Raw genomic sequence first — 26,389 nt, forward strand, 5'->3', positions numbered from 1 at the left:
GGCATCCCAAACTATGATGCTGATGCGGAAGAAGGACGTGGGGAGTCTCCACTGTACTCTACCTGACTACTAGATATGGACGCTCGAATATTATCAAACGAATCTTGGGCAGTTGCTCATCTGCAGCTCACGGTGGACCACATCACATGACCGGATCGGACGGCTTTACATGTGGTGGAGTCCGAATCCTCTCCAATAACATTTAACCATGTGAGTCGATCTCCCACCATCCATGCGGTGTGGGGATCACACCCCATGGATGGTGGAATATTAATCCAATTTAACCACGAGAGTCGATATCCCTACATTGGACTGGAGAGGATCTGAATTCCACTAGAAGGGCATTTCCGCAATTCCACTGGAAAAGCAACCGAATAAGAATTAAACGACGAAGCCAAATAGATAGACGACAACGCATCACAAAGCCTGAGAATGAATCGCAACAATAGAAGAAGGAGAAGAGGAAAGCGAAGAAGCAGCAAAGAATGTCTGAAGCAACAGAGCAGATCGAGTTCGCTCTCCACGAAGATCGTAATCTCTCCGCTTTCTACACCCTTACCGATTCAATCAAAATTCTCTTCAGAAACCCCAAACTATTTATTTCCATCTTTATCCTCACCATCTTCCCTCTCTCTCTACACCTTTTCTCATTAGCTCTCTATGGTAATCCCCTGAAAGCCCAAATCTATCACCTTGAAGACATAGTCCGGCTTTCACCAACTCGATTCGAGGGTGGACAAATATGGGAGCAAATCCGAGTCGACTCGATGACTCTCCTCTGGCTTAAAGCTCTGTTTTGGATCCCTTGTTATGGTCTTTCTCTGTTTGCCATGATAACGTCCGTTAACTCGACGGCATTGGCGTGTGCCGGGAAGCGGCCTAACTTACAAACGGCGGTGTCGGCCGTTCGGCTGACGTGGAAGAGAACGCTGGTTACGTCGATATGTGTATTTCTCATCTTGATGGTCAACGTACAATTGACGGGTACGATTACGGTTTCGGCTTGGGTAGGGTGGGGCGCATGTGCATGGTGGTTGATGGTGGTTTTGAGAGCGGTTTTGGAGGTGGAGTTGATTGCTGTTTTGAGTTTTGCAATGGTGGTTTCGGTCTTGGAGGAGCGGTTTGGGTGGGAATCTATGAGGGTTGGGTGGGGGTTGATGGAAGGAAGGCGGTTTTGTGGGTGGCTTTTGGCTGGTTTTCAGTTATTGGTCTCTGGTGGTGTTGGGTGGGGCTTTAGGGTTTCGATGGACGGTCAGGATGAGACGATGGTGGTGGTGATAATGGGCCTTGTGAATAAAGTGGGCTTGATTTGCTTCTTTGGCCTAATTGTGCTTTGGAGCTATATGGTTTATACGGTTCTCTATTGCGAGTGTAAGACAATACGGCGTGCCAATAGAGTGGATAGTGGATCTTCGAGGGTTTAATTTTGAAATTCACAAATAAGGCCGTATCTAGTACGAAGCTCCCACCACTGTGGGATCTTAGAAGAGTCATAATGCACACTGCCTTAATTTTGAAATTTAGAGTTATTTGGGTGTTTGTTGTAACTTGTTGAGTGGGCTTTGGACCACTGAGGTAATGCACACATACGAGTGAGTAGGTGATGATATGTGTCATTTTGCTTACCATTGAGAGAGCATAGAGCACACACAAACTTGGGCTGGTGGTTTAGTATTGCTCACTTAAGAGCATGCCCGAGGCTTGCACCATGCCAATATAGAAGGAAGGTGAGGGGTAAGATCGAACCATTGAATCGATTGAGGAAATCAATCTGCGGTAGTTCAGGACCAGAGACTGATTCTATTCCAGAGAAGCCCGATAGAAATCCGGCATGTGCTGCAAAAGCAAATACCTTGTTTATTGGTTTTAAAACAAAACTTATATACCAAAGGGAACATATTTATGAAGTTGGGTTTACCTGGATTTGACCAGAGAAGAATCGCGACTGAAGCAGCCAATGAAACAGATTTCTGAAGAACTCGACATGGTGAGGAAGACAATGAAGAAGAAGTAGAGAAACGGTGATTGCAGATGAAATTCCAAGAGGGTCTTGCACCGGAGCAAAGCAAAAAAGGGGGGATAAAAAGAAAGATCGATTGACACAAGAGAAATAATTTGCAAGATATGATCCATCTGTATTTAACATTTAACGTATCTATTCAAAATATTGAACCTAAAAACAAAAGAGGAATTGTGTCTTGTGGAAATTATCGAGTAATCGGAGATGAAAACGAAGACCCTTTTGTGAACAATGTGGAGTTGAGTTTGTCAATTCTCGGGTAGTAGATTAGCCCCTTATGTTATGGCTCATCTCGCGCTTAATCACTCACGGGATTCGGATAGGAGAGCAGCAAGTCTTTTATGAAAGAACTCACACCCTTCTCTTAAAAAAAAATTGATAAATACTATACTAACTCTTTGGTTGGATTGGACAAGGACTTCTATAAAGATCTTTCCACTCATTCATCATACTATAAGTCGAAGTCATGGCATGGGGGGTTCCGAATAAGAACGAGAATCGGTGTCATGGTGGTTCATGGGATGAACAAATTCGTAGCCATTGGTGGTCGACTACTTCATCCCCGTCCAATCCGAAAGTGAATAGCTAGATCGAGTTGACCTAATACCCTTAATGATTATCCATTGCCGGCTTGCCTTACTCTATAGGGGTGCTCGTGTAGTTGATTCTTTCTTCACCCACAATATACGGGGTGGAATCGGCCATTGCCAAAGGTGCGAAGCATTTAACAAGGTACGGCGAAGCCCAATTCTCAAGTCAATTCTTAGACCATCGGGAAGGCAAGCCAGTTGATGGGGATAAAGTCAAGTCAACGGTTCAAGTTCAAGGTACGCTTCGCTTAACGAGAAAGATTCTTTTCTTGGTAAGCAAGCTAAGGTCTTTCTCTTCTCGTCAAGAAGAGAAGACCGAAGCGTGATTCGGAGTGTTGCGCACCTTTAGCAACGGGCGAAGCCTACCGAAATGAAAGGGAAATATATTGATTGTATCAGGGGAAGTTAACTTTCTTCCGTAAGTCAAGGTGCTGTAAGCACGAAGTTCAGCGGAAAAAGCCGTGTTTTGAGCGCATCCACGTGGTCATTGTGGAAGATTCCCACTCTCTTGCTGGCAAGGCAGGTCAGTCTCGGGCTTAATTAGCAAGTTCGGGAACGGCAATTGAACAGGAATGGATACGTTCGGCAATTAAATGGACTAGACGGCAATAATACTTTTCAAAAATCCGGTGTAATAAAACACATACGGCAATAATTCGATACGTGTTTAATACGACCGCTCTATAAGAAAAAATACGGGCAAATATTCACTGTGTAATAGAATGCACCACTTTTTAAACAAAATAATAGCATATAGACACTGATTTTATCAAAAAGAAACCTCACAACTAAAATAAACACAATATAATATCCCCTATTACATCTCATAAGATTATCATTTAACAAATCAAAATGTCAATAAAAGTATCTCATTTGGCATAAGAAAAAAAAAAATAAGACATACTGTGTTCTAGAACTTATCTCTAAGATGAGCTCACATCAATGAACTCATCTTTAAGATGAACTAGCATCACCAATGGAAGTTCATTTGCCTTTGCAATCGCCAATTCACCCAGCTGCAATTAACCGACCACCTGAACTGAAATGAGAACGGAGATGAAGAAGATGAATGGAATGGGGGCAGTCGACGACTAGGGTTCGAAGAGAAGAAGATGTGAGGGTTTTGTTTTGCGTTTTTTCTTCTTTAAGTTTTGAGTTTTTTTTTTATAACAAAACTAAACTTAAATTAAAAAGTATTAAACACATTTAATTCGTGTTTAATACGTGTATAATACGGATGCACTTAAAAAATGAGTGTTTTACCATATATACGAAAATATATGATAAGTTTTTTTGAATTAAACTTTCAGATACACGTATAATATGTGTATTATACACGAACTTACTAACTAAGGTCTCGGGCGAAAACTATGACTCATTCTGGAGTACAGAACAGGTTGAAGCAACGTGTAGAATTTGACCGAAATCTCCGGCTAGCGTCACCTAGACCCGAAATCTCTCCAAACAGACCCGGATATGCATCGGGACAGAGCCAGCGTGGGTACTAAGGTCGGACCCACAGATAGACAACTAAACCATGACTTCCACCGTTGAAATGTCTTTGAGATTGGATAGTCGTCGCCCCTCCAATATCCCGAACCATAAGGACTCAAATGGAATGTTAGCGTTCTGTTGGATTTGCATCCGACACTTTATAGGGAAGAGGGGTTGGCTGTACATGAGAAATCAATATTGCTGAGATCGCGATGGCAGGCATTAGCATTAGAGGCTCAGGAATATAAAATCGTCGTCTATTGGAATGGAAGAAAGCCGTTGAAAAGCAGGGGAAGTGGTAAGCCAGCTAGCCTGAGAGGATTTGTCGGAATTCGAGGAGTGATGAATGATGATCGCATAGCTATCGGAAATCGTGATGATCCAGTTGGTTCGACCAGCTTTGATGGCTCCATCCGTCCATAGCTGATCACCTTTGTTAGTTGAGCGGAGACTGACTGATCATCCTTTCCCCCCACGATCTCACAGGTCAGGACCTTTTGCTTCTAACTCGGTTGAGTATTTAGTATATGTGTTTCTTCGGATCGTTGGGTTCGTTCCGAAAGTGAAATATCAAGCGCCACACTATCATAGTTAGAAGCTGCGAGCGAGGGCCCGTAGGGGGTCAACAAAGGTCTCAAATAAGAATAGATAGAAGTACTTTCTTCGTCGCACATGAATTTCTATCACAGGGAAGCCAGTCCAGCTTACGCGATGGTGTGTGCAGACGGAACGCTGACAGGAATTTTCTTCGATTGGGCTTGAGGATTTTTGAGATTTTTAGGGGCTGAAACAAAAGGGGAAATGAGGAGTTCAGGATCGGTGAGAGCCAAAAATGAGGAGGAAGCCATGGTTGGCTTCACTCTCTGCTAATGGTGGGTGGTGGTATTGGGTATCTACATTGTAAAGGAAGAAGATGATTTGGGGAAGATGATGGCATTTTGGTTTTTTTAAATTTTAGCAAATAGGTCAGAGCAATTGGGTCTTTTCAAAATTTAGAAAAGATAGAAGATATGGTAATTTGGCCATTTTTTAGTATTCAATGCATGATGTAAACTTAAATGACTTTAAGGGATAAAGTAGGGATGGTACGTGGATTTGATACTAGGAATATTGGGTGAATTTTAGGGGTACGCCTATGGTAGCGTTTTTACTAAGCGATTCCTTATAAAGCCTCGCAAACGTTATTCTTCTCGTCTCCATCATTGCCTGACGAAACCAAGCACATATCTTTTATCTTTATCTTTCTCTCGCTTTATCAAACCGTCTTTCGTGTTGTGCTTTTGTGATTGCAATGGCGAGTTCCGATGCTGAGCGCAGAGAAGAGGAGGAGAATGTTGCAGGCGAGGACGAAGACACCGGAGCTCAGGTCGCCCCAATTGTCAAGCTAGAAGAGGTCGCCGTTACCACCGGCGAAGAAGAAGAAGAATCCCTCCTTGATCTGTATGCTCATCTACTAAAATTTTCAAGTTTTGACTTCTAGGGTTTTTGACTGCTAGGGTTTTTGGTGATCTCTGCTGTTCTTTAGTTCATGATTGTCTGATTATTTCTTTGTCCGTCTATGTCAATGTACTCTATTAATCTGTGATGTTTTCGATGTGTACTCTTGGGTTCACAGGAAATCGAAGCTCTACCGATTTGATAAGGATGGGAACCAATGGAAGGAGAGAGGTGCTGGGACAGTGAAGTTTTTGAGACATAATGAATCAGGGAAGGTTCGGTTGGTTATGCGACAATCAAAGACTCTGAAGATCTGTGCTAATCATCTAAGTACTTTCCCACCACTCTCTCCTTTTCACCTTTTCTTCTCGATTATGGATCGGTCATTTTGGTAGACCTTGATTTGGATTCATTTTAATTTTATTTTTCCTGTTTGTGTATTGCAGTTCTGCCGGTGATGTCAGTTCAGGAACATGCTGGGAACGATAAGTCTTGTGTATGGCATGCCACTGATTTTGCTGATGGGGAATTGAAGGATGAACTTTTCTGCATTCGGTTTCCATCAGTTGAGAGTGAGTATTGTTTTATTTATTTTTTAGCTAAGGTATTACCGATTTGATTGGTGTATATATTTATATCCTTGGATTTTTAGTTTCTTGACCCTTTCTTTTTTATGTGCTCTAGTTTGAAGTGTAGACCGAGTGTTTTTCTTTATTGAATTCCTGATCTTATGTTACTTGTCTCATTTCGATCTTCTAGTACTACATAAGGCGTTAGAGTAATCTTAAGCTCTCCTTCTGTAATGATGCTCCTCTCCCTTATCTTTTGGGTGATTGAAAAAGACCAGAGTTTGATTTCTTATTAATGAGGAGTTGAGAAATGTGGTAAGCTTTTCAGTAGCTATTGTGAATCAATAGCCAATAATCAACTTTCCCGGCTAGTTACTGATGCAATTAGACAGCATCATCATATTTTTCCTCCATAATGTGGGGGAAAAGAGATGCATATTTTTGATGGTAGGTAAGTTGATTTGTTAGTTGTTTGTCTGATACTGGAATTTTGGACTTTGTTATACAAAAAAAGTATTTTCTGGATCTTTGAATGATAAAGCCAGAAACTCAATGTCTTGATATAATGATCATTTCAGTGTTTCAGCAATAGCATGGTTATTTAATTGGTATCAGTTTCTGTAGAGGTCTGATTTAAATGTCAGAAATCACTTGAGTTAATGCTTACTACTGCATTTGCAAATTGACTTGAGTTGGGCGTAGGAGATAGACCTGGTTGGTTGCATGGGCATGTACTTTGTCCTCTATGACTTGGGCTATTGGATCTAGAACTACGGTTTGTAGAAAATTAGGGTTTCCCATGTCTGTTTATTTTATCCATTCATTAATTTTTAATATGTTATTTGAAACAAAATGATGGAAGGGGCACAAGATGGTAAGAGAACTCAAAATGTTAAGGGCCACAATTGAAAATTGGAGTGATGATGACTTTGGAGTTCTTGTTGTGGAAGAGGCAACTAATTTGGAACATGACCTCCTAGACATGGTGGAACAGTCCAATACATTCGGAGACATTAATAAGAAGATACGACTGGTCTGAAAGGTGAATTTGAGATGATCTTGAGGAATAAAAAGTTAATTGAATATAAAGATCGAGGAATTCATTAAATGGAATGGCTGGTAAATCTGGTTTCTATGTTTGAAGTGCTGAATGAAGAAGCTTAATAACAGTGAAATGCAAATGCTATAGCAACTATTGACTAGTAATAACTTTTTTTGGGTAATTTTCATGGTTGAACTTTATTTGTATTGAATAAAATTAATTATTTTATACTGAAATGCATCTGTTTCTGATAGTTCTAAAGCACTGATATGGGGCTTAATTGGGACTTGTGAGTTGTGACGATTAGATGATGGTTAAAGAGCAATAATGAGATGCTATGCATGCAGATTTGTATACCTCAGCTGGAGATCACTTGGTATTGCTACATAACTAAGGAATATTATCACTGATGTCATAATTCTTAGCACTTGTGGATTCATTGGTTGATTTGCTGATTCAATTGTCCAGTTGAAAAAGAGCTGGATGCCTAACACAAGATTTTCCAAATATGGAGGACTTAGTCTTTGGTAGTTGAATGAATCAATTTAACTGTTGAGTAATGGTGAGAAATGATAGCTGCTTATAAGTTATAGAGCTGACATGGCTTTAAGTTCAGTGGATATGGTTGGATTGGATTTGTGAAGCCATTCCCAAGTGTGTTGGTTAAGGCTTAGTTTGAGTTGGGTTTTTTGAGTATGGACAGATTGTCTGCATTTGTATCTTGTTTACTTAACGGTATGGACACATTAGCAACAACTGCTGGAAGTCAAACAATCAATACTCAATTTTATTGGGTATTGACAGTGTTGAAATATGTATCCTCGAAAACATATATTTTTTTTGGGGGTATAATCTCAGTGTCACTGTCTGATTGTAATTATTTTGTAGCAGATACATGTGCTTTGCCTATTATTCATCTTGTACTGATAAGGGAAAAGTTAATAATTGCCATGGTTAATGAAGACACTCATTTGTATGAAGGATCAAATTAGATGGTTTTTAGCTTGTTTTATTGCATTGTGCATTTGGTGGATTCATCGATTAGTATCGCAGTTGCAGTTGAAAGATCCATGCAATCTTTTCTGGTAAATCATATGCATAAACAATGTAAGACTTGGTAATGGAACATTGAGTAATTGTATGATCCAATAGTGCTGGATCAGATTCTACTGCCAAAGTTGAGGGGGGGGGGGTTACACCCTATGATTTCCTGTGTGATATTTAGTCAGCATTACTAATGGGAGGATTTAAGACATGGTGGTATGGGAATGCTTGCAACTTCTTCCACCTCTGGATGTCTTAATAATGTAAGCCATGTTTTAGTTCGTGGTGAATATTCTGGCAGAAATAGAATATCATTTTCCTTTTATTGACGTGACTTTCTTTTTTCTCTATTACAGATTGCAAAACCTTTATGGAAATGTTTCAAGAGATTGCAGAATCTCAAGGAAAGAAAGAGGAGAGCAAAGATGCTACTGCTGCTGCTGGATTACTTGAGAAGTTGAGTGTTGAGGATGCCAAAAGCGAGAAAACTGGGGAAGAGGTTCCTGTTGCAGTCAAGGAGAAGGAAACTGATAGCGAGGCAAAACCAGAAGCAGAAAAGAAAGAGGAACCATCTTCCTCTGCGTAGGTCAGAGGACGGAAGTAGGTATACTTGTCTTTCTATACTCTGGAGTCTGGACTATTGACCGTTGAGATTAGTCGTTAGTACTCTTCCTGATGGTTTGCAAATGCAGAAAGTTTCAATTGGTTGAGTACTGGATTGGAATGGTGTCGGGTACTTGGTCCAGTTTGCATGTTGGGGGGGGGGGTGTTGTCAGAGTTCTATTGGCGTCGATGTCGTCCGGTAATGTGAGAAGTGAGTTTGGGGAGAGTACGAGTCGGGGTTGAGGAACATTTCTTCTCATTTTGGGTTTCCTTTTGTTTGGGGGGGTGGGGAGGTGTTGGGTTTGGGGCAGTTGCTGCCTATCTGTAAGTTACTTGTGAAGTTTTGCTTTGAACGGTGACTGGCACTAAGATTTACATTTTTTTTTTTAAATACAAACGGTTGTTTGCATATTGGATTGATGTTATCTCTCTTTTTTGATGATTTGAGAATGTGATGCCCCGCTCAACTCTCTTTTAATGGTTTATAGATCCAGTGGCCCAGTACATGCGGCTGTACTATGGGCCCAACCTTGTGAGAGAACAATTTAGAAATAGAGCTGTCATTGTCTCTGAACTTGTCTTTCAGCCCAAACCTTCTCCATGCAAATCTGAACCTTTAAAACGTTAATAAAAACAATTTTTTTTTTAATAATTTGAAATTGATTACTACTAATTATTTTTCAGAACTGTCATTTTCTTGCATGTTTCTTATTGGATTTTTATCTTTTTACAAAATTTTCACCAATCTTGCGGTACTTGGATTAAGCAAATATTATTAATAATCTCGTATGAGTAGAAAGGCATCCATTAACATTAGTGTGAGGGGATGAACTGCCTATGGTGCGTCTGCAATTTTGATTAGTCCTCATTCTCTAATCTAGTGATCAATATGACCATATTACTCTCCACGTTCCAAATGGAGTGGACAGATGCTATACCATCACCAACAGTTAAATTTAGCTTCGTCATCAAATAGAAAGTGTTAATTTAATTCGATGCAATGTATTGGACTATAGTTTGTGAGTTGTATATCTTCACCTTAGCCAATGGCATGCTTGTCTTTGACTCTCAGAGTATTAGGGGAAGGTGGTCGTGGGTGCTTGGTCTTGGTCCAATGCCTCCCACCCCTTCACCGGACTTTTACCTGCTCCATTTCCTCGGCAGGCCCATTTTCCCAAGGGTTTTTTTTTTTTTTTTTTTTAGCCCAAACCTTATCTGGGACCTGGGCAAGTCCTTAAAATTTTATTAATGAAAAAATAGTTTTTTTTTCTTTTTAGGAGGGGGGGGGGGGGGAAATAGGAAGGGGAAAGGTACCAGTCAGGAGACTCGTACTCGAGACCTCCTGGTGAGCATGGGCATGAAGCGCACCACAGCTCACCAACTGCACTAGGCAACTGTTAATTAAAAGAAGTTATTCAATTGTCTTGTGAACATGAGACGAACTTAATTGATATTTTGTGGACAATAATGATTTTCTTTGATGCCCATGTATAAAATATTAATTCCTCTCCATGTTTCTCTAATAGAGAGGGGCATAAATCACCACCCTACCCCTGCTTGAACACACTGTCCGGGTGGGGTCCACCCACCTCTATTAGAGGAACTTGGTTCTGGTACAGTTGTGGTGGGTGCAACACGAAAATCACCCCAAATAAGGGGGGGGTCATTTCACATGTGGGGCCCAGGTGGGACCCACCTATGAAATAACTACCTTACCCCTGTTTTTGTTGTCGTTTAGCGATGCTGCACCTGTGCAGTTCCTGCCACGGCTGCACAATATCTTTTTCCCTATTAGAGGAACTTGGGGAAAGCGGGCAGGAAATGGAGTAGATAAAAATACCCCCCTCAAACCAATCCCCCCCCCCCCCCCCCCAAAAAAAAACCCAATTTAGCCCTAGGAAACCAGTTCAGTCTGAGCTGCTTCTATGGGTTAACTTCCCTGGATAAAATCTTCACTTGTGATCTAGCAAATCCTCAGGGCAGTTTGCAAGCGTTCTTGGCACTCCCCTTTGCACCAATGAGAAAATAGGGAGAAGGGAGTGCTTGGCCTTTGCGAGGCTCTACATCCACATGAAGGCCCCTAGAAGCCTTCCACAGGAAGCCCCCATCTTAATCGAGAATGGATCAATCAGTTCACCCCTTGCCTGCTCTCAGGATGCTTTGTGCACCCAATCCCTGCCTTGCTTCTCACCCGTGCTCTTGATAACAAGCAATTTCTGTTGCGAAGTAAGGCCAGAAGCTCTATGTATGAGTCAAAGATAAAACAATCTATAAACATGCGTTGGCAAATGCTGGAAGCAAAGAAAGAAACAAGCAACCACAAAGCTAACCACAACACTAAAGGGAAAAACCACGGGATAAATCCGAGAGAGATCTGTTAATTAATAACAATATTACACGAATTTTTCTTCTCAAGCTTTTGCCCAAAATTTGAGGTTTACAACAAAATATGAGAGAACAATAACTAATATAGGAGATAAAAGGGTACATCACAAATCACCACCAACCTTTGGTCTTTTCCTTTCCAAGAAACTCAAGAAAAACTTCCAACAAGTTGAAGATGATTCGATAATCAAGCCACTATAGTTTCGGCATTTCAGTAGAGAACCTCGAGGTTGGAGGACAAAGAACTAACCAAAACCATGACCTTGTGAGAAATAGTCTTGCTAGGAATATGCTCTTCTTCTTCAGGGGGCTTCAAATACCATCTGATTTGGCTTTCAGAAAGTTAGAAAACCCTCTCGAGGCAAAACCCTTTTCAAAAAACTATGTTCCCTTTTTTTTTGTCTTATTCTCATGACTCACATACCCCATTCTATCTCTTTGTGTCCATTTTTAATAAAGGATACTTGGTAAAGTGGATTGTGGAAGCAAACATGTGTGGGTCCATGTCATGGTATGGACCCCACACCAATCTTCTCCTCCAAATCCATGAGGGTTCCCCCGGATTTGGTGTTCACATGGCATCCATACTGGGAAGTCTTTGCATAGTTCATGTTTCTTCTTTGGCATTGTCTTTGTAATCATGTCTGATGGATTCTGATTGGTATGAACCTTCTCAAACCATCACTCCATTCTCTAACACTTTTTGTATCTAGTGGTACTTAACATCAATGTGTTTGAACAACAGCTATCTAGCGCAGTTGGTGAGCTGTGGTGCTGTTCATTTCCATGCTCACCAGGAGGTCTCGAGTTCGAGTCTCCTGACTGTTACCTTCTCCCCTAACAATTATCACCTCCAATTCGCTGCCCGCTCCAATTTTCTCCAATTCCTCACATAGGAGCCGAAATAACAACCCTACCCCCTACCCAAACATACTGCCCTCTTTGGAGCAGGCAATGAATTGGAGGGGATAACGATTCCCTTCCCCCCTCCCTAGTTTCCCCCCCCCCTCCTTAGAGAAAATTATATAAAAGCTTCCAATTCCACCCCCACCCCCAAAAAAAAAAAAAAATCTATGTTTGGTTCTAGAGTGATGGGTAGCATTCTTAAATTCCTAGCACTCTGATTGTCACACACCACCACATATCTAAGCTGCTTCAAGCCTAACTCTTGAAGAGATCTCTTTAACCACAAATACTCTTTGTCGGCTTTAGTGGCTCCTATATACTTGACTTCTGTGGTAGGTAGAGAAGCATACTTTTGCAGCTTAGATTGCCATAATATAGGTCCCCATCCAAAAGTGAACAAGTCACCTAAAGTGGACTTCGTGGTGTCCAAGTCACTAATCATATATGTATCTGTGAAACAAGGTATTGCAGGTTTTGAGCCTCCAAAATACAAACAAAATTTCCATGAGGCTTTGAGGTATCCGAATATAAATTTCATTGTTGTCCAGTAATCTTTGCCAGTATTGGCAAGAAACATACTAACCACACCGACAACTGTGGGTATACGGGAATTACACCATGGGGAACCCTGCTATTTTTTTTTTTTGGTCTATCCTACTGAAGGGTCCACAGGCCAACTACAAGCTAAGGGGGAAGGCTAAGACAAACCCACAATCTACAACTAAGGGGGAAGGGAGGGAGGGGAGAGAGAGGTGCCTTTTTTTGGCACAACTTGCAATCCAGGAGAGTTGATCCCTTGACCTCCTGAGGGGCATGCACTCAACTTGCAATGCCTCTAACCAACCGAGCTAGCAGTTGTTTCTCATGTGGGAAGAGAGAGGGCCAAATGGTTCTTCTTCTTTTTGAAGTCGCCACCTAGATAAAGGTCTAGGATCTATAAATGTCTTCTTTTTTTTGGGGGGGGGGGGGGGAGAGAGAATTGATTCTAATGGATAAGACAAAAGTCACTTCAGACCTGTGGGTAAGTTCAAGTTACGGGCTGGGAAGATGTTAGGAACCCAGCCACGCTCGCCTGATAGTCGGTCTCCTTCTATTTAGGCCACTCCTAGGCTTACTAGTCCTACTAACTAGTCATAGATACTAACATACATTGTAGAATTACTTGAAAATTGACTAGCTTGATCTAGGTGGCTAGGTAAAAAGCTCTAAATCATGTATATAAACAGTATATATATATATACAAGGGAAAATTACAAATAGAATAGCTGGAAGATGAGAGGACAGATTGCTAACTCGAACAAGAGTGGTTGTAGCTGACCATCCCAGTAACTGCTGTTCAAACGCTTTGTAGGGATCTACCTTTCAGATTAAAGACAAGAGAACGAGCTGATGACTACAGGGGAGGCAGTAGCTGCTGTGGGAAGGAAGACAGCCGCCAGCGGCCAAATGACGTTCTATCCCGGACCTCAAACCTGAGGCATCTGTGACAAAGGAAACATTAGAGAAAGCATCTGAGCTGCCTTTTGATGCAGATTCATCACCAAATAGGGCTTGTTTCACTAGGAATAAGTCTAGGGTTGGGTTACATACATGTTGGGCCTTTGATCCCATGGGTTTCTAATGTAATATGCCACTTTTCTAGGCCTAAAATAGGGGTACATAGGTTGCATACGGGATTAGCCCAATACTTAGTTTTTATTTAGTGTTTTTAATTGAACCGGTTTAAATTGGTTGCATCCAATTGGTTCAATTAGTCTAATTTAAGTGAAGTGATCCTATTGGCTAAGAGGTTCTTATATCCTATTGGCTAGTAGGGAATCTTCTTTTATTTTAAGTAGTTAAGTTGTTTTTAAGTTATTAGGACTCTATTTTGAGTCTATTTCAGCTTCCTAGTCAGTTTAAGTTAGCTAATAGGTTAAGGATTGGGTTAGGCCATTCCTTTTTAGTGTCTAAGTCTAATTTTGAGTCTTTTATATAAGGTTCTAAGGGGGCCATGTATTGAATACGAATTTGATTAATAAAAATTAGCTTTATGCTTGCTGCCATTGCTGCTGCTCTTGTGAGTGTATATCCTTGTGGATCTCAAGGTGGAAGGGATTGGTGGATCTCCAATCGACTCCTTGCATTGTGAAGATCGGAAGACCCCATTGTTCATCTTCAAAGTTGCTGCCATTGAAGACCTGTAACAAGTAAGAAATTCTGCAACTATTCTTCTTCCTTCTAGAAGGTCACATACAAGGTGATTTTCGTGAGAATTCTGCCCAGCCAAATCTAACCATTAGAATCTGCTAAAAATTTGATCAAGTCTTCCTCAAACCCTAAGAGAGACTCGATTCAAATTTCAGCATCATCCACCCAGCCGATTGTCTAAAATTATAGTTCTACCCCTCTCTTCTACTTCTACTAGGAAACCTCCATAACTCCAAATCTGTCCATCAGTTTCAAACCAAACTTTCAGCATACATCCCTTACATCATTGTTGATACTCGATCCAAGTTTCAGCCCCAAACTCCCACTCTAACCCCTTCATCTCCTTGCTCCATTAAAACCCAAACCCAAAACCCTAAAATTCAATTCTGCCCAAAATTACAGAATTTCAAAACTCATCCAAATCCTAACCTTTTTATACCATATTGACCCCCTAGACCTGCCCATTAATACCCTATAAACCCCTTTCCCAATATCCAAACCAAACCCTAGGAATTGACCTAAATCCTAGTGCTGTCCATTCGAATCAGCAACCTCTTTTGTTATTTGATCCTGTTGTTTGGCTCCTAGTAGGTCTCCTACCTATCTAGGACTACATTACCTTTACTCGAGTAGGGGCTCCCAAATAGGTTTGAAAGCCATAGTCAGGAGTTTAAGGTCGGGAGCATCGAAGCAAACCCTTAAGTTTCATCCATTGAATCATGACCAGCAGCATCACCATATGAACCAGCTGAAACCTTAATGATAGTCCCCTCCCCTGCATATCGAATAATAACATTTCCCTCCCTAAAATGGAAAGATTCTATCAACCGTACCCAATCTTTTTTTGGTAGAAATAGGCTATTCATTCATTCGCGCCCAATGCCAAACAAAAGAAATCAAAATACATAACATAGATAGAGGACATGATAAACACAAGGAATGAATACACAGTATCCAAAACCAAGGAGTGGAAATTAACCTGGTCTCACATGCCATTGACTGGGTTATCCAGGCTAGGGGTTGATTTACAAACACATCCTTAGAGAACAAGCTGTAAATACAACAAAGTTTAGGTGCATGCACTAATGTGCCAAGAAAGGGGTCCTCATACTTGATGAACAAAACAAATCTACACTGCCCATGTGCGCCGACATACTACCACAACCTACTTTCAAACAGACATGCCGGAGAGACAAAGGTCTGATGGATCGCCGAGTGGAACTTCGATTGATGGCAAGAAGACCACCAAAGTTGCTGCCACAGCCTACTTTCGAACAGATCTATAAGGATCTGCTGGATTGGCGAGTGGAGCATCGTCCGGCGACAGAAAGTGGTTGGTGAAGATTGAACGACCATTGAGTCATCCGAGCCGATGGTAACCACGTTGTCATTTGCACCAGAATCAGCTTTACTTGTAAATACACACATGAATAGAAAAGAAAAACCCTCCAGCAGCCCCTCGTTGTTATCCAAATAGAGACCAAAGATTGAAACCTGGACTTGGATCACAACAAAAGAGATTGATTGCCTGTATTGGCAAAAAACCCCCCAACAAACCACACATAAACAAGGATTTTCTTTGGGGGGGGGGAAGGGAAGGGGTAAGGATACGGCTGACAGCATCGGTAGTGGGCATGAGCCCCTGCCGTTGGATGACCAACTCCTTCTGCTTCAGGGATTCAACGGCGTTGGAAGCTTGAAACACATCGATGAGTTCGCTGGCTTGAGACTTTGAGATCTCACAGAGCGGCAGCGGCGACAAACCATCTGCAACAAACAATAAGCATCTCGTCCCACATCAGCACTTGAATCTGGTAAGCCCTATACGATTTCAACACGGTAAGCATCGAATTGGATGCAACACCAACATCAGAGTAGCCGCTGGCAGCTTGAGCTTTGTCACCGAGGCCTGTTCATCCTTGAAGAGGAGGTGAAGGCAATGCACCCAAGGATCTGAAATGCTGCCCAATAGAACTTGAATGAAGACCGAGAGCTTTTGGTCGGTGTAGCCATAAGTGAAGCATCAGTGGATGAGCAAGCACAACATCTACTGTACGCAAGAACAGATCATGTCGACGATGGCGTCGGCATCATTTGGGTGTGCATCGACGGCTAATGATGCTGTTGCTGTTGCTGGTGGGCTTACCTGCTCATGCGCCAAACACACGACATAAGTAGGAGCTCGTCGTCCCCCCATAGATTTGTCATCGTTGTCGGCATCGTTGTCGGTGTTGGCATCTTCTTCATTGGGGGTTTCGATGATCATGGTGGAAGAGGTGAGGAGGAATTGGGAGAAAAGAAAAGACACGCACTGATGGCGGATAAATTAACACGCACGGCGGTAGACAAGAAACACGAACAGCGGCGGATAAGGAACAAATACTCGCAGCAGTGGAAAAAAAGGGAAAAGGAAAAAAACCCTAATGCAACAGTACTCAATCCATGAAAAAACAATGTTAAGTGATGACATCAGCCTTAATATATTCACTTAAACCTAAAAATACCTTTATATAGTGTGATATTCCAAGATTACCCTCCCTAATAAGTAAGCATTACAAAGTGGTTCACTGCCGACATCTCGTTAGGTTTCCTCATACTAATGAATCACTTACCTTATCCAATGTGTACACAACGTTAAAAAGAGAGCGACTTCTGGTACTTCGATAGATTTGGACCAAATTGCAACCCAAGTTGTCAACTTGAAGCCCAAGAGCTAGGCCCACAAACTAACACAAATGCCTTTAGTTATCCCCTACCTCAATGTTCCAGTTGTACTAATGTCCCACGTCAACTCCTCCACATGGTTTAAGGTATAAAAAATCCTTACCAAAAAAAAAAAAAAAAAAAAAAAAAAAAACCAAAAATTGGGATTGGCCTCGGTCGTTACCAATTCGAAACCGATCCAAACGCTCTGAATCGGTCTAAATTGGATGGAATCGCCCCTACTTTTTAACCAAAATTGGTTTTATTAAATTTTTTACATTTTAATCGTACCAGTGAATCGATATCGGATCGATCAATATTTGAGATCGGCCTCGATCGATACCAATCTTATCCAGATGAATCGATCAATCTGATCCCGAAATTACAAACCATAATCCTCTAATGGATTTGTACCAAATTGCAACCTAAGTTGTCAACTTGAGACCTAAGAGCCAAACCCATAAAGCAATCAAATGGCTATGCTAATCCGTTTATTGCCTCCCTCAATGTCAGGATAAAGAACTAGACTAACCTTCTCTTTAGACTCCTCTGTGTCACTGGGGAGTGTTATACCAACCATCAAATCTACCTTTTTCCAATTATTAATTCTTATGGGACCTAAACTTACTCTATAAATTGGACCTCTTTTTTGTACTTATCACAAAAAATTCAGTCAATCTATTTTAGAGAGAGAGATAGAGAGGTGAGCCTCAAAACTCATGCTATCTGTTTTAAGGGTCTTTGTGTTTGAGAGAGAGAGAGAGAGAGAGATGGAACAAGTTAGTAGTTGTAGACAATTATCCACTTACTATGTTTTTGCAGCTGGTATTCTCATTGTGTTGGTAATGGGTTCTACCATGAACTCTTGTTTGGATGTGAGAGTTACTCCCAGAAAAACAGACACCCAGTTCTTAAGAAGGTCTTGCGGTTCCACAACCCATCCACCATTGTGCTTCAACTCTCTTTCCATCTATGCAGCTATAATTCAAACTAACCCCAAGGTGTTACAAACACAACCCTCTCTGTTAGCCTTGGAAACCAAGTAGTCGCTCCACTTCAACAATGATGTCAACTCTGTCTAAGAGTCATGGAATGAAGCCCAGGGAAGTTGCTGCCATGCGTGTGAGTAATTCCATTGATGAGCTTCGGAATTCTCTGGGGGAGATGGGTTATCTTGGTGGCTCTAATTTTGGGCTTCACATGAGCAACATACAGACATGGGTGAGTCCAACATTAACAGAGAAAAATTCATGCATGGATGGTTTTGCTGGAGATTCCATGAACGAAAATGTTAAGATCACTGACCCTCTCAATCAGGAATTGGCCATTCCTAATTTCTCTACACATTCCTTTCTACACGAGATAACTAACAATGACGTTGGATAAGCCCATTGGATGAGGCCAACGTGGTCTGATCCTCAACATCTCCCACTTGGCCATGTTGGCTGAATGCATATTCTTAGTTCTCATTTCCAAGAGCTTCCGTCATAAAACTTCATTTCCAAGAACAATAAAAAAAATAATTTCATTCTCATGATGGGGAACATTCAGTTCCTTTTCAAGACTTAGACTGTTCTAAGTTCCTTATATATTCCGAACATTTAAGTTCAAATTCCAGACTTAGATTGCTCTAAGTCCCATTAAATTCACATGCTTAATGTAAGCTTCAGCACGTACTCCCTTTGTGAGGGGATTGGCTACCATGTCGCTCGTAGGTATATAGGTTACTTTAATTTTATCTTTTTCTACTATATCTCGTATATAGTGGTATTGTATTTCTACATGTTTTTCCTTTGAGCTATTTGTGCCACTGTGCATTGATTATCATAGAATATTTCCACTGGTCCATTTACAAGATCTAGCCCAAATTCCATTAAGAACCGTCTTAACCAGACAACATGAGTAGTTGCCATACTACAAGCAATGTACTCAGCTTCCTGTGTGTTCCTAGCAACACACCCCTATTTCTTGCTACCTCAAGAAACAGTCGCACCTCCATATATAAACACATGATCATAAGTGGATTTACAGTCATCTCTGTCCCCTCCAAAGTCAGTGTCAGAGTATCCAATGACCTCAAGTTTTTTCGCTTGAAAACATGATTTCAAGTGTTTAGTTCCTTTGATGTACTTCATAAACCTCTTCACTGCTTCCCAATGAGCAGAACCAAGATTACTTTGGTATCTACTTACCAATCAGACTGGATAGGTCAAATCTGGTCGTGTACACAACATGATGTACATCAAACTACTTATTGCTTGAGCATAAGGTACGTTTAACTTTTCTTGTCCTTCTTGAGGGCATTGGCTTTTCGATAAAGCCTTTCCCAAAACAATTGGAGTTGATAAGGGATTGCAATTGTGCATCCCGAATCTTTTCAACACAGAACTCAAGTATTTTTCTAAACTCAAACACAATATACGTTGTATTCTATCTCTAAAAATTTGAATTCCTAGAATATAAGATGCTTCCCCTATATCCTTCATTTCAAATTTATTACTGAGTTCAAACTTGATTTTGTTCAACATATACAAGTTATTTTCATCCAATAGTATGTCGTCAACATACAACGAGAGTATAGTGAAACTACTCTCACTCTTCAAAATATACACACAGTTGTTCAACTTATTTGCCACGAATCCTAACTTAAACATCGTTTTGTGGAATACAAGATACTACTGACGTGAGGACTGTTTTAGACCGTACAAAGACTTTTTAAGTCTATATACTTTATCTTCCTATCCCATTACCTGAAAACCTTTAGGTTGTCACATATATATGGTCTCTTTCAACTTGCCATTTAGAAAAGTGGGTTTCACGTCCTTCTGAAACAATTTTAAGTCCAGATGTGCAACTAGTGTTAATATCAATCTAATAGAGGTAAATTTTGCTACTGGTGAATAAGTTTCTTGGTAGTCTATTATTCTCTTTTGGGTATAACCTTTTGCGACTAAACGGGCCTTGTTTATCAACAGACCCATCTACTTTGACCTTTTTCTTAAGCACCCATTTGCAACCTATGGCATTTCTACCCTTTGGTAGGTCACAAAGTTCCCATACTTGATTCTTTGTAATAGAATCAATTTCCTCCCACATGGCATTTAACCATTCACCTGATTCTTGTGATTTAATCGCTTCGCTATAGGTTACGGGATCGACTACTTCTTCTGCACCCGTGTTAACTGTATGACAAGATGGTTCACATAAATAAATGTAGTAGTCATCTAAATAGGTTGTGGGAGCCCTTGTTCTTTTACTCCCACTTACCCTAGGTTCCAGGTCTTGTTCTTGAAGATCAACTTGATTTTTAGGAACATGGGTTCCTTGATAAAAAATTCCTTGTTTCTCTTGAAGGTCAATACCATAATCATCATCGATAACATGCAGGGGTTCTGTATCCTCCTATTGCGGTTCCTCTTCTAATTTCTCTAGAAATTCCACATCACGACTCTCAATGACCCCTTTTTCAGGATGATAAAACCTATACCCTTTTGATCCTTCTGGATATCCTATGAATTTTCATCTGATCGTTCTAGAACCCAACTTGTTTCTATATGGCTCAGATATTAGTACATGGGCTATAGATCTCCATTTTCTTAGATTTTCTAAGTTTGATTTTCTACCTGTCCACAGTTCATAGGGTGTAGTCTCCACAGATTTCGTGGGAATTTTATTTAAGATAAAATTTACTGTGAGAATGACCTCTTCCCAAAATTTCTTGGAGAGAGTGGAGTGAGATAACATGCAACGTACTACATTAAGTAGTGTTCTATTCCGTCTTTCAGCCACATCGTTCTGTTGTGGTGTGAAAGAAGACATAGTCTTTTGCTTAATAATTCCATGTTCCTCACAAAAAATTTCAAACTCAGTGGAGTTGTACTCTCCACACGATCGGTTCTTAAACCTGAATTTTTCTTCCCAATTGATTTTGCACTTCAGTTCTATAGCATCTGAAGCATTCAAATGCTTCAATTTTCCTACTTGGTAAATAAATGTACCCGTATTTAGAGAAATCATCAGTAAACGTGATGAAGTAAGTTTTTCCAATATGGGTACACACATTGAGCGATCAACAAATGTCAGTGTACCACTCTGAGAAGTTCCTTTGCTTTCACTCCCACTGGAAAGGGTTTCCTAGTCATCTTACCAGATAAACAATGTTCACATGCATCATATTCTATTTTAGTTAGCCTAGGAACCAATCCCAATTTAATTATTTGTTCCATTTTCTTAATTTCAGGGTGTCCAAATCTCATATGTCAAATGTTATGAATCAATCACATTTGCAACGTCAATATAAATCAAAGAACTAGATGCATTTCCATTAATGTTGGTGGTTACATTATGAGCATTCTCTATAATGGAAAACAAAAATAAATCATGCTCAGGGACAAATTGTTCTGAAGCAAAAGTGCGATCGTGTCGTCTAATAGTGACCTCAACTCTTGTGAAGTGCACATCAAGACCCTTCCTAACAAGGGTAGGTACATATATTAAGTTCCGGCGCATGTCAGGAGCATAAATTACATCTCTAAGACAAAAATTAGCCTTCCCAAGGTCCAACACATAGTCTGCAATACCTTGCACTTCGCTATACGAGTTGTTTCCCATGAAGATCTTGTGGTCTCCAGGTGCAAGAGGCTTCATCTTTTGTTGTCCTCGTGTAGTCCTTGCTATATGATGAGTTGCGGCTGAGTCGATCCACCATCCCTCATACTGTTCCCCAGACAAATTGCACTCGACAGTGCCAATGAACTCTTTCCGTTGAGTGTTGGATGAGGATCCAGGTGCAGGATTTCTTTTGTTATTCTTCTTAGGATTAGGACAGTTAATCCTAAAGTGGTCAAAATTTTCACAGTTGTGGCAAGCTCTAGTCATACCTTTTGAAAATTCTTGAGCTTCCATTTACCCTTCCCCTTAAACCTATTAGGATTGGTGTTGGGGTGGAGCTGGTTGGTATTGGAACGGAACTGGTGCTGATGTGCTAGTACTTCCACTTGTCCATGCTCTGGCTCAGTTTGTCTAGGCTGGGCTATATGTAATTCACTCATGGATTTTGTCACCATGCACTCTTGGAAGTATTGTAGTTGTTGGGGAAATATCTCAAGAGTGAGATTTTTCCCCAAGAATCTTAGTGCAGTTTGAGCCATCACCCAAGAAGGGGACAAACTGTTGATGATCGTGGATACTTGGTAATTATTTGACACATTTGATCCCACATCATCCAAGTCTTGAGCCATTACGATCATCTTGTTAATGTGATTCACAACATCCTCACCTTTAGCCATTTTACAACTATTGTATCTTTGAGTTAATAGTTGAGTGTGAGTTTTAATTTTTACATCATATTTGGTCTTCACAGCATTCAACACTACTTTGGTCGACTTGTGCTTGTTGAACACTTTCATCACATGATCTTCCATCTTCAAGAGGATCATGCTACGGGCTCTCTTGTCATCTTCAACCCATTTTTCTGCAACTCTAATATCTGCAATGGTGGAATTATCCCTAACCACAAGTTTCGGTTCCAGAACATGGTCTAATTTCTCATATATCAGTATATGATTGATTTTCATGTTCCATGTATCATAATTGGACCCATTCTGTTTCTCAAGATGGTTGATTTTTTGTGCTATGGGTTTTCCGGCCATGATGATGAAGTTCTGACAAGAATAAATAAAATTTAGTTTTTTCTATTCTAATTATGTTTCCACAAAGGTTTTCAAAAACGGAACTAACGCTTCTTTCTGCGTCAAATTTCAATTCAATCTTACTCTACACAGTAAAGAAAAAATTATAATTATTCTATGTAAAAAGGTTTGAATCGATTGGTTTTTATAAGATAGAATTATTAAAAAACTTAATAAAAAATAGATGTATTAAAAAAACCAAAAATCAATACACTAGCAGAAATTTCTTTTAACAGTATATTAAGAATCCCAAAGCAATAAATAACTTTTTGGCGGAAGGGGTCATACAGAGTTAAAGATGTTAAGATCCATAACGTCTAATTTAGATTCTAAATTATTTTGATTAATTTAGTTTTTTGTCTATTTTTCTGACCCATACATGAACTAAATCACATTGAATTTAAACTACTACTAATATGAGACAAACTATTTTCAGACCTTTTATCTATATGCCAAATATGATGAAAATCATCACTATTTCTATCCATCCATGAACTCATGTAGTCTATTGTATTATGATTATCTTCTACCAATGGACTATTGATAGTACCTAAGACCTCCTATTGATGTATTTCTGGTGAATAAAACCTATTCCCAACAACTTGCCTTTACACTTTCACACGACAAACGACAAACAAAAGGGAATATGGGCTTCGAAATACACAGAGGCGTATGGGTTTTACAATATTTCTTTAACAAAAAAAATTCTCAAAATGCATTAAAAGCAAAAAGACATGAATTGTTAAATCTAAGTGATTAACTAAACATAAACATACAAACCTTGTAGCTCGACTTCTTCAAGAAGCTCCAGGTTGTTGATCTTCAACACTCTATTATACTAATATCACAATACTCTTTACATAAATATCACACCCCTACGCTCTGATACCGGATTACACGAGAAGAGAGGATAACTAAACATAAACATACATACCTTGTAGCTCTTGATTTCTTCAAGAAGCTCCAGGTTGTTGATCTTCAACACTCTATTATATTAATATCACAATACTCTTTACATAAATATCACACCCCTACGCTCTGATACCAGATTACACGAGAAGAGAGGAACTAGAATATGTTAGTTGCAGGGTTAGAAGACCTTCCTAGACAAGGAAGATGGATAGACGACAAAGGTCATATCGGGTTAGACCAAACTCCTATGATCAAGCTGCAAAGGCTAGGCCAGGCCCCAGCAGACCAGCCCACTATGCTGAGGGGGTTAATCTTTTTAGGCCTGTATTCCCACCAACGGCTAGACCAGCCCAACTGAATTTTTCTCAATCAACGGCTAGAAAACCATAGAAAGATAAGGGGAATATGGTAGTTTCATAGGTTAGAGAAACAACGTCAAATAAAATTAAAACATAATTATGAGAAATATAAAATTACATAAAAAATGTGATAGCTAGTACAAATTACAAAAAATGAAAATGACAATATCTTCTACTCCATTGGTTAGACCAAAATCAAAAGAAAAAACAAATTTTTTTCCAAAAGTTAGTAGAAGTAGAATATGATGCTAAACATATGTTTGCACCGGCCATTACTCGATTGAGCATTATATCGCAATCTCTTATAATAGTAATTAACAGTTCTACTTTGTTTTATCATAGTTTTTTTTTTTTTTTTGGTATATATTACTTGGTTCCATCATAGTTGGTCATATATATGTTGTTGTGATTATGATTAGTAACTTGTTCTAAAATTACTGCAATATATAAATTGTAATTTCATGTCAAATTGGCCATACTATTATGCATAGACAAATTTATCTTCTTCATCATCTACTTGTAACATGCCATAAGAAATGGACAGGACCGTATATACAAAATGGAACCCTTCACTCTGCACTTATCACCTGACACTCATTGGCTATCCATTGTAAAGAGGAAGACAGACACTCCAAACTCTTGGTTTCGGTTTCCATGCTTGTTTGTTTTTTGTCTCGCAGAAAGACAAAGAGATTAACTAGTTCTAGATTATCCTCTTGCTAGGTTTTCGCAGGTACACTCATTCTATTTGTATTCAATAGAAACTTTTGCTTGGCTGTGCAAGTCTACCTTAGAAAACAAACACCAAGTTCTTAAGGTCTTGTGGTGCCACAACCTACCCAAGATTGTGCTTTGGCTCCCTTTCCAGCTACCCTGCAGATGCAATTCAAACTAGCTCCAAGGTGTAAGCAAACACAGCCATTTCTGTTAGCCTTGGAAGCGCTTGGTACATTTCAACAATGATGTCAAAACTGTCAAAGAGTCAAGGACTTAAACTTAGCGAAGTTGCCGCCATGCACGACTGCATTAAAAATTTGAGTGATTCCATTGACAAGTTTTAGAGCTCTAGGGGAGATGGGTCATGTCATCATGGAGGCCTATTAACCTTGGGCTCCATATGAAATGGGTGAGTGTAGCATTGACAGAGGAAGATTTAGATGATAAATTCCATGAATGGAAATATCAAGCCCACTGTCCGGTCTGTGCAACAATGGGCTACAGAATTTACCAGTGAGACCCATTGTCACCTTCCTAACCCAATAAAAATAATTTATTCTACAAAAATGATCATAATAGTATTCTGTCTGGGTCTCAATAGCTAATGGAACGTCAGATTGTAATGAGGTGTTAGTACCGTTTCTAAGTACTGGCCTATAAGGGCTTCTCTTCATCTCTTGTATGTGAGTATTGGTTTTGAATCTAGATTTATATGGGTAGCAGTTCTGAAGCTTCTTATATATATCTAATTATTGCTCTACTTATATGGATAACATGCCAATTCAACTCATTTGTAAGGTAAGAATTTATACTATTTTACTCCATTACGAGAAAATTTACAGTTTTACTCTGTTTCAAGAAGCACTTCATGGGAGCCATTGGCAAACGTCAGGCATCCAAATGCTAATGTAGAGACCCAGTTTTACTCTGAACCATTCATTGTACAAAATTCAACTGGTTAAGTCTCACAGAACTGCTGTTTGGTTCCTCGCCAAACCATCACTTATTAATTAGTTGATAAGAGACTTTTCAAGGGCTGCAGTTGTGGGATCATAGCTTGACCAATCGACTAAGTTCTGATGCACAAACAGAATTTGGTGCAAGTAATGCAATCTGGGTGACATATCAGGACATAAAACTCTTAACAATATATGCATCCTTGCTAAAAGCATAACCTAGTGAATACCAGATCGATGATTTGTGTAAAATCACATGGATTTAATTTTCTTTTCTTTCACTTCAACAAATATACCAACAGAAATCTGTAAGCACTGATCAGATTCAAAGCCCTATACATTTTTCTTTCCCCAATTCTGTTTTTTTTTTTTTTGACTTCAACATGGTGTTCATTTGCCTTGAATAAGGAGGCATGGGGATCAATCCTTTATCTACAGAGCATGCTGTACTAAACCCATGTTGACATTTTACAACAATTGATATGAAAAAAATAAATAATAGGGAAAACCAACTCATTTTAAACAAATTGAAAGAAAAAAACAAATGAAGAAAGCACCAATCAGTGTAGGAAACTGAGACCTTGATTTCACCTGCATCCAGGAGAAACATGTAAATCAATTAGATGCAAGAGAAAGAAATAGATCCATCTATTTGCAAAAAGGGAAGACAAAAGAAGCATATAGAACAACATTTAGACAGCCCCATAGTCCTCACAATCACAAGACGAGCAGTGTAAACATGGTGATGCACTCATTGTACTACTGTCCTGTG

The 26,389-nt window shown here is 39.8% G+C and overlaps 2 protein-coding genes and 1 long non-coding RNA gene across 4 annotated transcripts; 2 read left to right on the forward strand and 1 right to left on the reverse strand.

Moving 5' to 3' along the window:
- Positions 1-1,303: 1,303 nt before the first annotated feature.
- LOC122671425 lies at positions 1,304-2,051 on the reverse strand. Its single transcript, XR_006334346.1, has 3 exons — positions 1,919-2,051; positions 1,747-1,836; positions 1,304-1,315 (listed from the first exon to the last, which is right to left on the reverse strand). It is a non-coding gene; the product is annotated as an uncharacterized LOC122671425 (long non-coding RNA).
- A 3,240-nt stretch (positions 2,052-5,291) lies between these two features.
- LOC122671423 (ran-binding protein 1 homolog b-like) lies at positions 5,292-8,932 on the forward strand. Of its 2 annotated transcripts, XM_043868624.1 has the most exons (5): positions 5,292-5,544; positions 5,720-5,871; positions 5,988-6,113; positions 8,553-8,812; positions 8,849-8,865. In XM_043868624.1, the coding sequence occupies exons 1-4, from the start codon at positions 5,396-5,398 to the stop codon at positions 8,780-8,782; spliced, it is 657 nt and encodes a 218-aa protein (XP_043724559.1). In that variant the 5' UTR covers positions 5,292-5,395; the 3' UTR covers positions 8,783-8,812; positions 8,849-8,865. The 2 variants fall into 2 exon arrangements, with proteins under 2 accessions (XP_043724559.1, XP_043724558.1); XM_043868623.1 differs by having other exon boundaries at positions 8,553-8,932.
- Positions 8,933-17,661: 8,729 nt separating this feature from the next.
- On the forward strand, positions 17,662-18,369 carry LOC122672411 (21 kDa protein-like). The gene is made up of 3 exons (XM_043869891.1): positions 17,662-17,686; positions 17,738-17,986; positions 18,030-18,369. The coding sequence occupies exons 2-3, from the start codon at positions 17,754-17,756 to the stop codon at positions 18,367-18,369; spliced, it is 573 nt and encodes a 190-aa protein (XP_043725826.1). The 5' UTR covers positions 17,662-17,686; positions 17,738-17,753.
- The last annotated feature ends 8,020 nt before the right edge of the window (positions 18,370-26,389 follow it).

Source organism: Telopea speciosissima, chromosome 8, assembly GCF_018873765.1.
Source record: "Telopea speciosissima isolate NSW1024214 ecotype Mountain lineage chromosome 8, Tspe_v1, whole genome shotgun sequence".
Lineage (NCBI taxonomy): Eukaryota > Viridiplantae > Streptophyta > Magnoliopsida > Proteales > Proteaceae > Telopea > Telopea speciosissima.

Bases quoted from the DNA above. Each gene is read 5' to 3' on its own strand.
- LOC122671423 (XM_043868623.1), top strand. From the start codon at position 5,396: ATGGCGAGTTCCGATGCTGAGCGCAGAGAAGAGGAGGAGAATGTTGCA. The intron at 5,872-5,987 runs GTACTTTCCCAC...TGTGTATTGCAG, and splicing joins GATCTGTGCTAATCATCTAA to TTCTGCCGGTGATGTCAGTT. The intron at 6,114-8,552 runs GTGAGTATTGTT...TCTCTATTACAG, and splicing joins TCGGTTTCCATCAGTTGAGA to ATTGCAAAACCTTTATGGAA.
- LOC122672411 (XM_043869891.1), top strand. From the start codon at position 17,754: ATGGAACAAGTTAGTAGTTGTAGACAATTATCCACTTACTATGTTTTT. The intron at 17,987-18,029 runs GTTACAAACACA...GAAACCAAGTAG, and splicing joins ATTCAAACTAACCCCAAGGT to TCGCTCCACTTCAACAATGA.